The sequence below is a fragment of the Seriola lalandi genome, unplaced genomic scaffold, assembly GCF_002814215.2.
Source record: "Seriola lalandi dorsalis isolate HSWRI2012SDOR001 ecotype SW California unplaced genomic scaffold, Sedor1 jcf7180002053991, whole genome shotgun sequence".
Taxonomy (NCBI): domain Eukaryota; kingdom Metazoa; phylum Chordata; class Actinopteri; order Carangiformes; family Carangidae; genus Seriola; species Seriola lalandi.
This window is the reverse complement of record NW_019524544.1, coordinates 82,686-98,842: the sequence shown is the minus strand read 5'-3', so window position 1 is coordinate 98,842 and position 16,157 is coordinate 82,686. Positions and strand designations below refer to the sequence as shown.

The 16,157-nt window shown below is 39.8% G+C and overlaps 1 protein-coding gene across 1 annotated transcript; it reads right to left on the bottom strand.

Moving 5' to 3' along the window:
- Positions 1-173: 173 nt before the first annotated feature.
- lrig2 (leucine-rich repeats and immunoglobulin-like domains 2) lies at positions 174-15,658 on the bottom strand. The gene is made up of 18 exons (XM_023402793.2): positions 14,971-15,658; positions 14,027-14,101; positions 13,623-13,757; positions 12,902-13,045; positions 12,542-12,685; positions 12,169-12,312; positions 11,708-11,851; positions 9,996-10,076; positions 9,594-9,665; positions 9,325-9,393; positions 7,771-7,934; positions 7,040-7,351; positions 6,542-6,823; positions 5,638-6,078; positions 5,318-5,470; positions 4,562-4,702; positions 3,417-3,686; positions 174-2,551 (listed from the first exon to the last, which is right to left on the bottom strand). Exons 1-18 carry the CDS (start codon positions 15,156-15,158, stop codon positions 2,319-2,321), a joined length of 3,192 nt encoding a protein of 1,063 aa, XP_023258561.1. The 5' UTR covers positions 15,159-15,658; the 3' UTR covers positions 174-2,318.
- Between the last annotated feature and the right edge of the window lie 499 nt (positions 15,659-16,157).

The window sequence follows — 16,157 nt, the reverse complement described above, 5'->3', positions numbered from 1 at the left end:
ACGTTAGAACCGAAAGAGTGCAAGAATGGCATGCAATTCATATCTGCACGTACCACAGAGGAGGTGGAGCTGTAAGAGTACCATTTGCTGCTTACCACATACATGTAGTCAATTTTGAGTAATTATTGATCACAACCAACAATAACTCGTTTGGCCCGGTCACACTTCGAAAATATAGCATTCAAGCTGCACCATAGCACGTTCGCAATGTAGATGAACTGTTCAGCATTACTGATTTTAGTGTCTGAATTCAGTACCATTGAATCCTCGGTGTACCACTTCAGAAGAGGGAGAAAAAGGAACATGGAAAACCCTTCCTTTGTTAAAAATATAAAAGCAGAATGTAGCAGTAATGATCAACAACATAATGGAAATGTCGGACATGATATCTATAAAAAAAGAGAATGATATAAGCGTGTTTCTGTTACTCAGCCTGCTCTCACTGATCTAAATGGGGTGGACAAAATAACAGAAACACCAGTCTGCATAACACAATTCAACAGTGCCACAAATTACATCTTCTGAAATGGGCATACAGTTGAATCAGCAACTCTCTATAAGAGTTTCAATTAAAAAAACAAAAAAGTTCATTATAACTTACATGAAGGGAGGATTTAGTGCAGAATTGTATTCAATTGCATTAGTTCTAGCTAGGTGTTCCTAATAAACTGCCAAATGAGATTAATTTGCTAAATATTTTGAGCACATAAGTTTTGTGAGTCACAAAGCCAAAGCCAATCACATCTAAGCTTCTCTGAAGTGCAATAATGAAGAGGATTCTTAAGGACAACTACAGATCAAACCTGATGAAACACGTCCACATTCTTTTACACTAGAGGCGTTTTCATTTTCAAATCCTCAAAGCATTATAATAGCAGACATTTGGAAAAAGTACAGTTTGCTGAAGCTAGAAGCTGTTTGATTATTGTCTTTGAGTTATGAGGAAAACAACACCCATTTCTGAAGAAAATGTGTTACATTGTTACCTGAACCAACATATTTAAAAACGTCTGGATAACGCTGGGACACTACAGGATTAAAATTAATAAGCTTAATGTTTTTAAAGTTACTGCAGCTTACGTCTCAAACCTCTCTGTAAATGGACTAGTAGGACATGGCATTTCATATAACTAGCCTTATGTACACATACATACATACATACACACACACACACACATACACACACACATACATACATATAAAATAATACAATACATTCTCATTTTTCACAGTCCCAAGTGAAAACCTAGGCTTAATCAATTTCTATGGAAGGATCATGAACTTTGAGAAAAAACTGTGATGATAAATCGTCACAATGTAAAACAACATGCGCATTGCATAATAAAGTGTACCACCATTAAATTAAGTGCCTGTAAGACATGAGAAGAAGGGAAAACAAATCAGTGCATACTGTATATATAAACCATAATGTCACCTGATCGAGGTTACTGAGAATGCTTGTTAAAAAGGCCATCTAACAGACAACCATCAGAAAATAGGCAGCAAAACCATGATTGTCACATGTGCAAAAAAAACTGTATGCTTTCTCCCCAAACTGCTTATCATTACGAAGATATAAAGTGAAGGAATTAACAATTTTGTTTGACATAGAACAAAAACAAGATCAGATAAAGATGATATAGGATATATTCATATATATTCATAATATACACCACATTTTGGTGTCACTGTCTCTGGAATTTGCATAACTGGATATTAGATAGGGTAGTTTAGAGTCAGTCAGAATAGCTGTGGGAATGTGGGACATATTCTTTCAAGGTTCTTACCTATATTAACCATCACAATCTGCTGGTGAGGGAACTATAATTGTCCCCCATTTAAACCCCTTTTTCCCCAGTTGGGAAGAGATGGTTTATGATTTTCTACCAAAGTCATGTAGGCTGTTCCAACACGTGTCTGTACCAGGAATGATGAAACAAACAGCCAATGTGTAGTACACTGGCAAACAATTTCAGCCCCACAGCAGCAGGGTCGATCCCATCCAACATGGCTCTTTAAAACATACATTCATAGATTTCTCTATAAAGAGAAAAAGAAGAGTGGTGGAGGATGTGGGAGAGAGGGGTCCTGCAGAGGTGGAGGTGTCAAGGAGGAGGTCACTTTAATCACAGGTCCACTTCTCCAGCCTGACACAGGAGTCTTTCCACAGTGGAGAACGTTAGCATGTCCTCTTGAGTGAAAGGGGAATGTAAACATACAAGAGAGCATCTTTGGCAGAATGTGAGGAGTCTCTTTGGAGGTAGTGGGTGAAGGGGGATGGGGTGCAGCAACGAGGAGTGTGGGCGGAGTGTAAGGACCTATGTGGGAGCAGGATGCTCCAGAGGGTTAGTCCTATTAGAGGCACTTCTGTGGTCCTGTGTGCTTTGGCTGGGGAAGTAGCCCACCTCTGCTTCATTCTGGTTCTGTGCCCCGTCTGCAGTTGAAGTTATAGGAGGTGTCCTGTGAACAGTCACTGGGTGCTGGGACGCTCCTGATTGGGGTTTCGAGGACAGATCTTCCCCTTCTCCCCAGAATGACCTGCTAAGGGAATCTGCAAAGATGGCAACAGGAGCAATATTTAGAGGGCTACACTTGACAATCCCCTAACTGATTCTCAACTACATACTTTTTTTTTTTTAAATGCGATAATAATTCATCAGTGTTTTATTGTACATCGCTTTGGATAAAAGCATCTGCCAAATGAGTAAAAGTAAATATATTGTTTCCAAATGTTGTGTTTCGGGTTCCTCAAATGTGAGGATTTGCTGCTTTTCACTGTTTTATATCTTTGTAACTTGAATGCTATACTGGAGTGTTGGTTGGATAAAAAAACAATAATTTAAAGATGCCCACTTATGCTCCCAGATTGTTTGATGGGTATCTTTCTTTGTCTGACTTTTTTAAAAATTAAGAAAAATAAATTTAAGCAGCTAGTTTTTAGTTTGTTAAAATGTAGTTAGCCAGGCTGACTTCTACACATTTGTCTTTCTCTCCTCTCAACACAGATCATAACATTAGCTGTAGCCTGCAAGTACTGTGATCACTCGAACAACCCCCCTAACAAGCCTCTATGTACCTAAACAGAAAAAATAAACTGAAAGATCAATATCTTTTATTAATTTAATCTTATGGGTTTACCAGTTCACTGAAAAACCTCACATTTCTATAATACTGGCTTCACTGAATCAATAACTTCAGTGTCTGTACAGTATAGAAAAGGTAAGGTAACCAGCCTGAGAATCTGCAAAATATATAACAGCCACAAACAGTAGAGGAAAATGTTTACACCTGCTGTTTTTTTGGATGGTGCAAATTCATCATGTTACCAAAAACACCTCTGCAGGTAGCATATAGCACATGATAGTTGTCACCATCTTTCTCTAAAAAAGGTAAAAATGGGAATTTCTGTTTCTCACCATTAGTGTAGTGCTCCGGGGGAGTGTGGCTGCTCAACCTTTTGTCATGTGAGGTGAGAAAGACAGAGGAGTCCTGGTTGCTAATGAGGCTCTCCAGTGCTGTGTCCTCGTGCTGGGCATGCTCACTGAAGCTCCCCTTCAGGCCTGGTAGACTTTTGTCCAGCGGATCGTCCTCCCCTAGATAGGCATAGGGGCAGTACTCCCGTGTGCGTGAGTAAATGTTGGCATTGTCGTAGCAGTCGGAACAGATGACCAGCGGACCTGCACCACCTGGCAAGAAAGATGTGTATGTATGTTGTTTGTTGTCAAGACCCAAGATTCAATCAGTGTGAAGTGTGCTGACAGTGGCTGGGAAAAAGCCTCTCAAGTACACTTAGAGTAATCAACTGGTTATTAATGATTATTCTCACTTTATGTTTTTTAACAATCACAATCTGTATTCATTTGTTTAAGGATAGAAAACAATCTCAGCCTTTTCTTATTTTTATGCACTTATGTTCAAGGCAAACAGTGCACCTCCTGTGACTGGAATATTGTACGTGGCCACATTGCAATTTTGATCATATTTTGATTTAATGTTAAGCCCTCTTTTACACTGTTGAGGAACTGAATACAAACCACACCTTTATTTTTGGATCCTTTTTAAATGGTTTACTTCAGCATTTTAAATGTAATTTAATATTTCAGCTGTTTTTAGCCTTGTAAAGCACTTTGAGCTGCCTGTCATGTATGAAAAAGTGCTACATAAATGAAGGTGCTATATAAATGAAGTTTATCTTCATTATATATATTACATGTTTTATCTGGGCTTGTTATATGTCCATCATCATATGCATCGATATTGGGATTGCTGTTCAGATACTAGGACCCCGACCTGATTATTTTGAGTAGCATGCATTTTCTCTTACTTAATTTGATCAATCGTAATTATATTGACATGAAATGAAAATATATACACATACATAATAGAATAGACCATCAACCTTATGACACTTTAATATGAATAGATCTACACATTTACTGGACAAGTTGAAAGACCGTGTGAAAGGCAAAGATATTATAAAAAGCTTGGAAAAACATGTGAACACTGCAAATGCATAAAAAACAAAACCTTATATGACTGCTCGTGTGTACTTGACACTAACCTGTGGGGACTCCAGCTAGCCCCTCACAGGGCTCCCCAGGGTGGAAGCTGCTACGGCCAGTGAACAGAGAGCCGACCCTGCAGTGCAGCATGCCATTCCCCTCAGTTTCCACCTCACTGCTCGTGTCTCCATAACACACACCTGGGACAGACATGATAATTAGTCAGTGTCTCATTGCACACCAAAGCAGACACAAGAACCTAATGAGCACAAAGGTGTCCAAAACCATTGAATCCTGAAAATCACATCTGAGAAGCTGTATTTATTTAAAGAAATTAGAAATGTATAGTATATCCTCATGCGTGAACACGCAACAATCTTTGTAATGTAAAAATTAAAAGGCTTTGCTTTCTTGTGATCGAAATGTTGACATATTCCAACACATCAGATTAAAACTCAAAAGAAAACAATGTGGAAATATGATCCTTAATCAGCACAGACGAGTCAGTCTTTACCACAAACTCTTGACTTGAATCAAAAGTGACTTAATTGCAAACTAAATTATTGGAATATCACAATGCCTTGTATCTAAATCATACATCATACTGAAAGTGTGCACGGCAATAAAATGCACAGTATAAATCTTTACCATTACAGGGAATATTACAGGGACGTATATGTGCAGTTCAGAAATGGTTACTATGTGTGTTGATGTCATGCAAGAAAAGCAAAGCTTGTCATATCGAGATCATGATATAAATAGTGTGCGATTATGACAAACCAAACATGTCAAACACTAAAAGCTAAATTACTCACCATTTGTCCCTTTATGGACATAGCCATTGGAGAGAGGAGGCATGAGCTGCTGGTGGCTGCCAGCCTCAGAGTTACTGTACCCTTCCTGAGGCTCTGACAAAGTACCCTGAGAGGACAAGTAGCTGGGGATGTCTGCTGGCAAATTCATCTCATCTGGAACAGACAGAGACATATTTTGTTACACGGTCCTGTGTTCTGTGAAACGTTGTATTCTGACAACAAAATGCTGTCCCCATTGACACATTTCATGGTCTCCAAACAACAATCCCTTTTGGGAATATCTTCAAATAAGACATATATTTATTGTCTAAACTGCTGACCTGTGTTTGTGATACTGTAGTCCTCACTCTTTCTGCGCATGTGATAGATGACAATGACCCAGACCAGCGAGGTTCCAACCACACAGCACACCACCACAATAACCACAATGCCCACGGTGGTCCAGCCATCTTGGTCGTACCCGCCACCCGTTTCGCAGTTAGGTGATGGCGAGACGCTGAGGTAGATGTGGCCACGCTCTGTTCCCAGAGTATTAGACATGATGCAGGTGTATTTGCCAGCATCAGCAGGACCAGCGTCCACTATAATAAGGAGCTGGTTGGCAGCAGCGAAGAAGTGGCGCTCCGTGAGTACCAGAGGTCCGTCATCTTTGGTCCAGTTGAGACGGGGGGCAGGGCTACCTCCAGCTATGCACTGAAGCACAGCAGTTTCACCACGGGCCACTGTTCTGTCTTCCAGCGGCCGCATGAAGGATGGAGTTTCTGGAGGAGAAGAGGAATCATTGATTTTTGATTTAATAAGGATTATCTCAGTGGCATTTATGTCAATCTGTTTAGATGGATGTCTGTGAGGTCAAGTCTGTTATTTTTAGAATAACTAAAAAAAAATATAAAACTTTTTTTAGTATGTGTAAGCCTCAATCACAAGCTCTGCCACTCTGGCTGTGTCATTGATTATATACCAGCTCATAGTGTAATTGAAATCTCAGAAGCACATTCGTCAGAAATGTGATTGAACAGTTGTGTCAAAGATTCTCCAGCAACATTTAAGAATTCTCCATGGCCATGGTATAACACGGTTTATATTTATATTGTCACTAGTTAAAAGAGTTGAGGGAACATAAAATAAGAGTATGTAAACAGTGACAGCAGAGTGGCTCAGAAAGAAAATTACCCAGTAGTAAAACATCAGTAGTATGCTCTGCTTATCAGGTGGGTGACTCACCCAGGACAGTGAGAGTAGCGTTTGCCGACAGGCTGCCAGCTGCATTTTGAGCCGTGCAGCTGTACACTCCCATGTCCTCTGTCTTCACGTTAGCAATGAAGAAGATGTCATCATCTGGCATCACGTGCATCCTTCGCTCTCGGGCAGCAGGAAAGTCTGTGCCTCCGTCCTTCTGCCAAGCAATCTGGGGTGATGGATGGCCTTCAGCAGCACACTCCAGCCTGGCCATAGTCCCGGTCCGGATCGTCAGGTCCATTGGAGTCTTAAGAAAGGATGGCAACTCTGAAAGATAGACGAATGAAAGTCAAAAGTGTGACAGAGAAGACTGGGATCAAACAGTAGTTGCATAAACCTTATGGTTCTACTGTCTTAAATTTTATGACAGTCATGAACAGCTCTTTAAAACTTAAAGAAAATAACTGTAGAGCAGGAGAAAAACAAATGAGCCCCACTGACAACCTTTAATCACATTCTTTGAAAGCAGGCAAACACCCTCACCATTGACGGTAAGCTTGGCCCTGTTGGAGTAGTTGGAGCCGAAGTGATTGGAGACCACACACTGGTACCGCCCCTCATCAGTAAAGTTGACATTGAGGAGGTGAAGCATAGTGGTGTAGATCAGCTCTCCCTCCTGGTACTGGGCGTAGTTTTGCACTTCTGCGTCATACAGCACCTCCCCGTCCTTCCGCCAAGCTGTGGTCATTGGCGAATCACTGCTGCTGGAGGCAACACAGCTCAGAGTCACATTGTTCCCCCGCAGTGCCACAGACGTCTCTGGGTGAGTTGTGATCTGAGGCTTGGGGAAATCATCTGCGGAGGAGCAGAGACAGAAAGTGCAAAATTCAGGCAGCAATTCTCTAAGTCAGAAAGTCCACATTTTTACAGCAAAAATAAAGCAACTAAAATGTAAGATATAAGACATATAAGACATGAAGTATTCAAATACAGGAGGAATAACATGGTAGACTCTATTGGGGCTTTCTTTGAAGTTGAAGTTTATAAAACCTCTGTAACAAACCTCCACTGTTAAATAATCCGCTTGTTATGCAACACATACACATACTGTAATAATCCACAATACATTTCAGTGATTTCCAAACACCACAAAATGAAAACTCTAAGTCTTTTCCCGATTTACACCAACAAACTTTTTCCCAGCTCTGTATTGACTGAAGATTATTTGACTTGGATCACTCTAGGAAAGATCAAACAAAGAGATAGGGACTGACCACAAACAAACTCTTCTGGGCTGATGGACAGGACGTTGCGACCAAGTAGACTCGCAGGATGAGCACAGACGGCAGAGACAGACTGCTGGAACTGGCTGTCGGTCAGCCATGGCCCCAACCACTGCATGTGGCAGTCACACAGCAAGCTGCTGGTGTTCAGGACACTGAGGACAGAGAGATAATGAAGGAAGCATTAGATGAGTGATTGTAAAATTTGTTGGAATAATCAAAGTGCTGTAGAGATAAAAGGATGCCATGAGCAAAACCCACTGAACAAATAAATTAAATAAAAAATTGGGATTTCAAGGATTGTATTTGTGATAATTTATGGAAGTGAATCATGGTTTATCCTTTAAGAAAAGCAAACTTGCATTTACATGTGAAATCAAGGTTCAATGGACCTCAGTTGCTTAAAAGAGGCTGCTATCTACTCTGCAAATGTACAACTGTCTGTCAATGAAACAGTAAGCCCAGTGCTGCTTGAGTAACAGTGAGTATGCAAGAAACAGTAGCTGCGTTTTCTTAGTTTTCTCAGTTCTAATGAAAACAGTGCTCTGGTGGCTCTGTTATGATGTGACATTTCTCTGAACCCCAAAGGTAAGTGTTAATAAGAAACCTAACACTGAGTTCATAAAACTTTAATGTCACAATGAACATTTTTTTATGTTTAGATACATAAAAAAAACGACCATAACCACAACAAGGGATATATATTTAGGTCAGCTGGACCATGTAACCATCATATAGGCATTTATGCAAAGTTTCTATTATCCAAATCATGGTAGGAAACCGATTCAGTGCTATAAAAAGCACCACCAGGAGCCTGTTTTTATTACACTTTGTGCTAAAATACAGTTCAGTTATAAGGGTGTGGCCATTATGCTCCTCTAGATAAGTTATCAGGCAAAGCCAATCCATGCACTCGCCAAGCAAATGGTGCTATATACTATTAAAGCATCATACTAATTAATAGCAAGAGGATATGACTACTGTCATGTCACATTTTCTGTGTTTGACAGCCGCTGGTGGATTTCTTTAGCCACTGCTTGAGAGACACTCCTAAGATGGGCTGATCGAAACCTGAAAAAGTCAAAAAGACCAAACATTTCCACTGTCTTTCCTCACAAGCAGGAGAGACAGCTGTTCTACCAAAAGCGGATATTGCTGCAACTCAAGAGCTGAATCCAAAAGCTCTGCTTGTCCAAGCCAATAAATGTATGGTTTTGGTAAGATAACAATCTAGTGCATCAGCAGTAATGCATATATTTAAACATCACCACCAAAAGTGAGGGTTAACAGCAAGAAAAGTAAAGTTATAGTCTTCTCTTAGTCATTCATGACTAAACCTACAGTAGATCAACTTCACATTCCAGTAGTTGAGATTTTCTTCATTTAGCTATCTAATCATGACACATACACTGTTACTTTATCATTATTATTCCTTTTTAATGAAGGCAACAATGGTGATTCAATTGAAGGAACAATATCAACAAAGGGAAAAGCTGGCTTCCAAATGCACTTTTGAGTGCTGTAAGTTTAATTTTGTCTACTCACAACACTTTGAGCTTCATGTGGGACAACGCCTCGGGGTGTATCGACATTATGCCATTCTTGCTGAGGTCCCTGCAGAAGGGACAATAATATGGATTAGACACACCTACAATGTGATTTGATCAAAATGGCATCCCACTTCACAGGCAACAGCAGCACAGTGGTAATAAAAGCCTTCTGCTATCTTTAATCATTCAACAATAACAAAAGAGCCAACTGAGACACAAGTATGACTGTGTGGAGAAAAAGGATTGTGCCGTGGTTTAACTCACAAGTGCTCCAGCTCCTCCAGGCCCTCAAACGCTTTCTTAGTGATTGATTTGATTTTGTTCCGCTGTAGGATTCTGGAAAATAAAAAATATTTCATATGATGCTCCTGGGTAACATTTTATTGATCCATGGAACCAGTGTGTCAGCAGCTATCATTAAGGCTAAATAAGGACATTTGACCAGCCTTTCAATGGAAGTGAGAATAAACAATTTCACAGTAGAGTACAACCATACTTACATGAATAAAGCATCTCCCTTTCAACGAACTGTTCTCACCAGAAAAACAGTACATAACTAAGTATCTGGAACACTGATATAGAACTTTAGATGCACCCTTTTATTTTTCTATATATGACATTTCTCAACCATTTATCTATTTATCTGCACAAACAGTGTGTCCTCACAATGTGTTCAGCTTCTTCATTCCATCAAATACACCAATGGAGTCTTCAATGGCCCAAGAGATTTCATTGTTGCGGATATCTCTGAAAAACAAAAGCAGGCATTAGATAGTAAACACACTCTACATAGACTGTACATCTAAAGCCTTTTCCTGCAACACCACAGAGATTGTACATCATCTCCACTGTGGTTGTCAGTGGCAGTGAGTCTCAGTTAGGAGACTAACAATTTAAGACACCCTACTTCCACAGCGTGTCACAGTTCACTGCCCCTGCTGTTCTGATGAAGGGAAATTAATTGGCTCTGTTTAGCACTGGGACAGTTCATGGGTCCAGTGGAAACCCGGAGAGGCCTTGTGTTTACAGGATGGGTCATGAGCTCTTTTGTTTCTCTTTCCCCATGCCTGGGCACCTATGAAAGAACTCCGGCACTCTCCAATTCCCCTCTCCCATGAAAGCTCTCAGGACAAGCAACCTCCCAAATATGACCTCTTTCTCATTGCAACCCAGTGGCTTAAGTGGAGCTCTGTGAGGCAAATAATTAGTTCACGACTTTCTCTCTTCTCAACACTTCTTACCTCGCACATAAATGTATGATGAACACATACTTGCTTAATTAGGCTGATACTCTGGACCTTATCTACATTGAATTTTGAAAGATTTTGTGGCTGTGTTAATGTAGTTCAAACTGTAATCTATTGTCCTTCGAGCATACAAATTTTGTGAACTGAAATGTGTAAAAGCAGCTGACTTTCACCACATTTGAACCAACTCATGTATTTTGCGGCACATAAATGTAGGACGATATTATTGTAATGCATAACTCCCATCAACTTAATAATCAAAATAGTGCATAATATTTAATGGTATTCAACACCAAAGGAATCAGATCACAATTTCTCCCCCTGACAAAGCTAGAGCTTCTGTGTTATTTGTTGAAATGCTCAGTAGACACTGAAATTCCTGTTGAGCTTACTATGTTGATATTATTTTATCCCTGCTTGATGAAATATGGAAAAGCAAACGATCACAAAGCCCACAAAGAGAGTCTCACCCTACTTACAAATTTTAATAACCTTCATCTCTTGGCCTCTGCTACAGTGTATAGACCAGCCTGCTCTCTCTCAGCCATGCAATATTACAAGAAACCCTCTATACTGTACATGTTTCACATGTATGATGCAGACACTGCACTTACATTGCATCTCAGATATTTAATATGCATTTTTGCAGAGTAATAAAGTTCCCTTCCTTCTCCTGTGAATGAAAAGAAGTGTCCTCTAGAGTTTTCAACTCATTTCAAGTCAGCACGATGCTCACAGTGAATGGCAGACCAAAGGACGCAAAACCAAGAGAACAAGATTCTATGAAATTACACATTGGGTGGTTTGAGCTAAGACTAAACAGATGACTAAAGACAGGCAGGATCAGAACACAACAAAGACTATATTAAAGGATACAGACTTAAAATACTGGCAATTTCTACTGTTATTTCTCTAAACTACTTGGGATTACTCTGGAAATGTATTCAAGGGACTAGAACTACACATGAAGACTGAAACAAGCAGACCTACTGTATTCAGCATCCTGCACGAGAATGCACAGAGCCAAGAACAAGCCAGGACTTGGTTATATTTTGAATGGTGAGCTTCATTGCACTTCTTAGAATAGGTGACACATATTTTAGACAGCTGTCTTTTAGCGGTAGCACTTACAGGGTACGCAGACTTGCCAGGCCACTGAACACTCCTTCTCCCAAATGGCTGATGGAGTTCTCTCCTAGGTTGAGGCTCTCCAGGAAACCTAATCCTACAAAAGCAGTCTCCTCGAGTCTGGTCAAATGATTGAAGGACAAGTCTCTGCGCAAAACAAAAATAAATATGATTAGTTCAAACAATTTCCTTATTCAACACCAGTCTTGTATGCAAGTGAAACTCCACATTCAAGAATGATACTCGAAGATGATACTTGAAAAAATTAGACATTTACAGAAAATCGTTAGAACCGTATACAGTACATCCACTGAAGGCAGAAAACCCACAGTAGCAACCTACTGCAGAAAGATAACAGTAACTCCTCTGAGCACACAGAATGAATTTCAGAGCCCGGGGCAGATGAAAGAAAGTGGGGACTCTTAGCTGCATGGGGATTTTAGCTATGAAGCAAACACACTCACAGTTCCTCCAGCTTTTGGCAAAATTCCCAGGCGTCTGGTCGGATGATGCCGACAGCATTCTGGCTGACCCGCAGGATACGCAGCATGCGCAGGCCATACAGCCAACCTTTATTGACCTCAGTTAGGTTGTTATGCTCTAGCTCTCTGAGACACAGATGGGAAAAAACAAAATGACATTAAGAAAACAACTGCGATTACACAAACTCTTTTATTTTAGGACACCATTTTCGCCTGCTTTTGTGCCTTCCCCACTTAACACCGGCTACCTTTGTCTTTATAGCTATTTTGAAATGGGTTTACAGCGTGCTGTTCCAGCACAGCAGCAGTTGGTGATGAACTCCAGAGCATGGAGAGTATATAATACTATACTCACAGTTCTTCAATGTTGTTAAGTCCAAAAAAGGCTCCATCCATGAGCTTACTGATGCCATTCCTCTGCATCTTCAGTGATTTCAGTGAGTCCATCCCTTTGAATGTTAGGCTGTCCACTATCTTGATCTTGTTGCGCTTCATTTCACTGCAATGACAGCAAGCATAATTTTGAAAAAACAAAACGGAAAACAAACAGAGCCACTGGAATATTTGGATTTACTGTAAATTCGGCCAGCTACTTTGAAAAGAGTGGTTACAACAAATCAGAAATCACATATTTATCTGCCAACTATCAACCACTCAGTTCTTGGTTTTTCTTGATTGATTTTCATTTTGCATCAAAAACACAAACAATACTTACAGGAACTGAAGCTGGGGAAGTTTGAAGACTTTGGATGGCAGCACAGCTAATCTGTTCCTGTTCAGCTTCAGCACCAGCAGGGAGCTGGAGATGTTTTCAAAGCTGCCTGGCTCGAGAACGCTGATCTTGTTATTACTCAAATTCCTATGAGATAAAAGAGCAGAAAAATTAGAGCTAAACTCAGGCAGGAGAATAATGTTTGCTCTGTAGTTACACCTACTGTTTATAAAGAAGAGAAGGCCCCACACAGTTGGTTTGTCTACAATAAGATGCTTACTTACAGCAAACTAACCAAAACAAGGTGTCTTCAGTGCTCTTACTTGATTAGCATTGACTAAAACAATTTGATTGTGCAATACTGCTTTGCATTAATATGTACTCTCCAATACTTTGAACAGCTATAAATGCTATATCATCTTACTGCTGTATTATACAGGGCCCATTCTTCCTACTTATACCATTAGTTACTCAACGGTTGTAGGCTGATTTAGTGTTATGACAAGTGTCTTTGTTATTACATTAGATTATATCCTAGACATTTGCTAATATGCAATATTGTGCAGGCTTGGCAGCTGTATGTATGTCGTTCTTTCTTATTTTACTTTCATTGTAGTGTCAGGCTGTTCTTGTAGATAAATTTTCCTTAGCTTCATTGATGAAAAAATTGAATTAATTAATCGAATGAAAAAAAAGATTATTTAAATGAGCAGCATTTCCTTACAGATATTTCAGCTGCATGTAGGGGAAGGATCCAACTCTGAGCTCAGAGATGGAGTTGGATGTCAGGTCGAGTGTCTCCAAGGAAACATATGGCTGCAGCTGATGCATCAGCAGTTCTGAGATCCGATTGTGGACTCTAACAACAAAACAAAAACAGATGTTAGTCTTCGAATAATGATATTGATTAGTAAGACAAGCTATGTCGATGGTTTACTAAAATCCTAACAACACAAGGAAAGACACAATTATCTTTACCACGCTACACAAAAAAAGATGACACCTAACAGTACCATACCAGTGTTTTAGTATCACTAGTACACATAAAAACATATTGCTTGGAAGAGGCATATTCAGATAGCACATAAAACCAAGAAAGAATAAAACCAACCAAGATTTTGTACCTACAATGACAGTGAGGTGATGTTTGAGGAAACATCTCCAAGAAATGGAAGAACAGTCAGCTCATTGTGATTCATGGTGCTGAAATGAAATATAACAGAAAACTATTATAATATCTGACCCATGATTGAAATGGGGACATTAAACGATCACAGAATAAACCACTATTTTCCAGTTTAACTATAAATTCTGAGCAATTTAATGGTTTGATACTTTCATTCAGTTTCCAGTTTATTTAGGTACACCTAGCTAAATTGAAAACTCCAATAACAAAAGCCCAACAACAAATGCTACCATCATGAAGGTCATAAGGTTGAATTTCGATTGAAACTGTTAAGCGAAGTTAATATTAATTTGATGTCAGGTAGGAGGCTGCAGTATTTGTGATGTTGAACTGTATTGCATTGATAGGTATTTCTAATACCACGTATCACATCGATAAAGGTAGATTAGATATTGGAATGAACACAATACAAATTGACAGCACTACAAACTACAAGCTCCAAAGTGACCATAAACATTAGTCAACTCCTCTCCTCAACAGTTTTAGTAAAAATTTAACATTATAATTTTCATGAAGGTAAGACTTACTGTAGTATACTGTCAACTGAGCGTTAATTATGTTAGGATAATATCTAAGCATATTGTTCAACTTGATACGCAGTGACTGCATAAATGAGAATGGATGTGGTGGTCATTCTTTTTTAACTTTCCCACGAATATGTTCATGATTAAATTAAGGAAAATATACAATTAGTCTATGTCCTAAAGCAAAACAAAACGAATTAAGTTAAACACCACAGGATAAAATGTTACAAAATTAGGGTCCAGATGCTAAAATGCATCAAAATGGGGTTTGTTGGTTTGTTATGGTGTACCCCTTGATCGATCAACAAATCAGTGCAGTGGATTAACTACAGGACTGACTTACTGACGGGTTGTGTACTTACACTTGGGTTATCCCATTTGGTGGGTCCAGCGGTGGCGTCGACAGCCTTTTCCTGTTGCAGTCCAGAATATGGACCTCACCTAGTCCTTTTGAACACGAGCAAGGAGTGGGACAAGACTCAAGGGCCCAGGCACTCAAACCGAACAGCATGAAGACAAGGGCCGAAGGAATGGGCCAACCCTCCGCCATTTTAAATGTCTTCCCACTGAAGGCTACGTAGCTACGTGGCTAACTCGCTCAACTGGCACGCTAACTGTTACAAAACCAACATGAAACTGTTCCTGCAATTCGATATCAGTCAAGGGAACACATACTTAAGGTTTACAGTGCCGTGATTCCAGGCGGAACTGTAAGATACATTTTTTTCCAACTTGCATGAGGCATCCCAGTAGATTTCTCCCCTTCTTCCCAGTGCCCGAACTCCTTCCGCTCCAATCTGGACACCGTCTCGGAGAGGCTAATGCTAGCTCACTGCTGAGCTGATTTAGTCCCACAAATGCGCAACTTTTCACCAGACGGCATCGGTTTGACTCTACACTTGACCGGTTTTTGATTGCAGTGAACCTAGCGAAATGTTATCTTCGCTAAACCCGGACCCTTCGTGACCAATTAAAAATAATTTTCTCCGTCTTTCTGTCCTGAAAGAACAAAAAGCGCCTTGAGTTGATGACATAGGATATCTTAGATCCCGCCCCTCTCCAGCATGTTTACAGTTATTCTATTGGTCGGTATTCAAGCCTGTCAAACATTTGCACCGACTGGATTGGATCTCAGTCCATTGTGTTTTTGTGGTTGCCCTCTAAACAGCAAAAAGTTTTTCAGAACTGCTCCAGTATGAAATGCTCGTTCACATCCTTGTGGATATCGGTGGTAATTTCCGCTTTATGCCTTTAGAGACTTTCAAATATAGACATGGCCGAATTAATCGTTCATATTTAATAGTTCATGGTCATTTAATCAAATACAACTTTATTTCAGAATAAGCTCCGCATAAAGGGCATATCCACAACAGAGGGCCAGATAATTAGCTCTCAATGCAGGACCTGGTTGATACTGTGTTTTAATTAATTTAATTTTAATTATGCAGTATGTACTGTCATGCCACTTTTGGTTAATTTAAAATATTTCAAAATTTGAATATTATTTGTATCCCTATTTTACAAACCAAACATATAGACTATTTTCCCT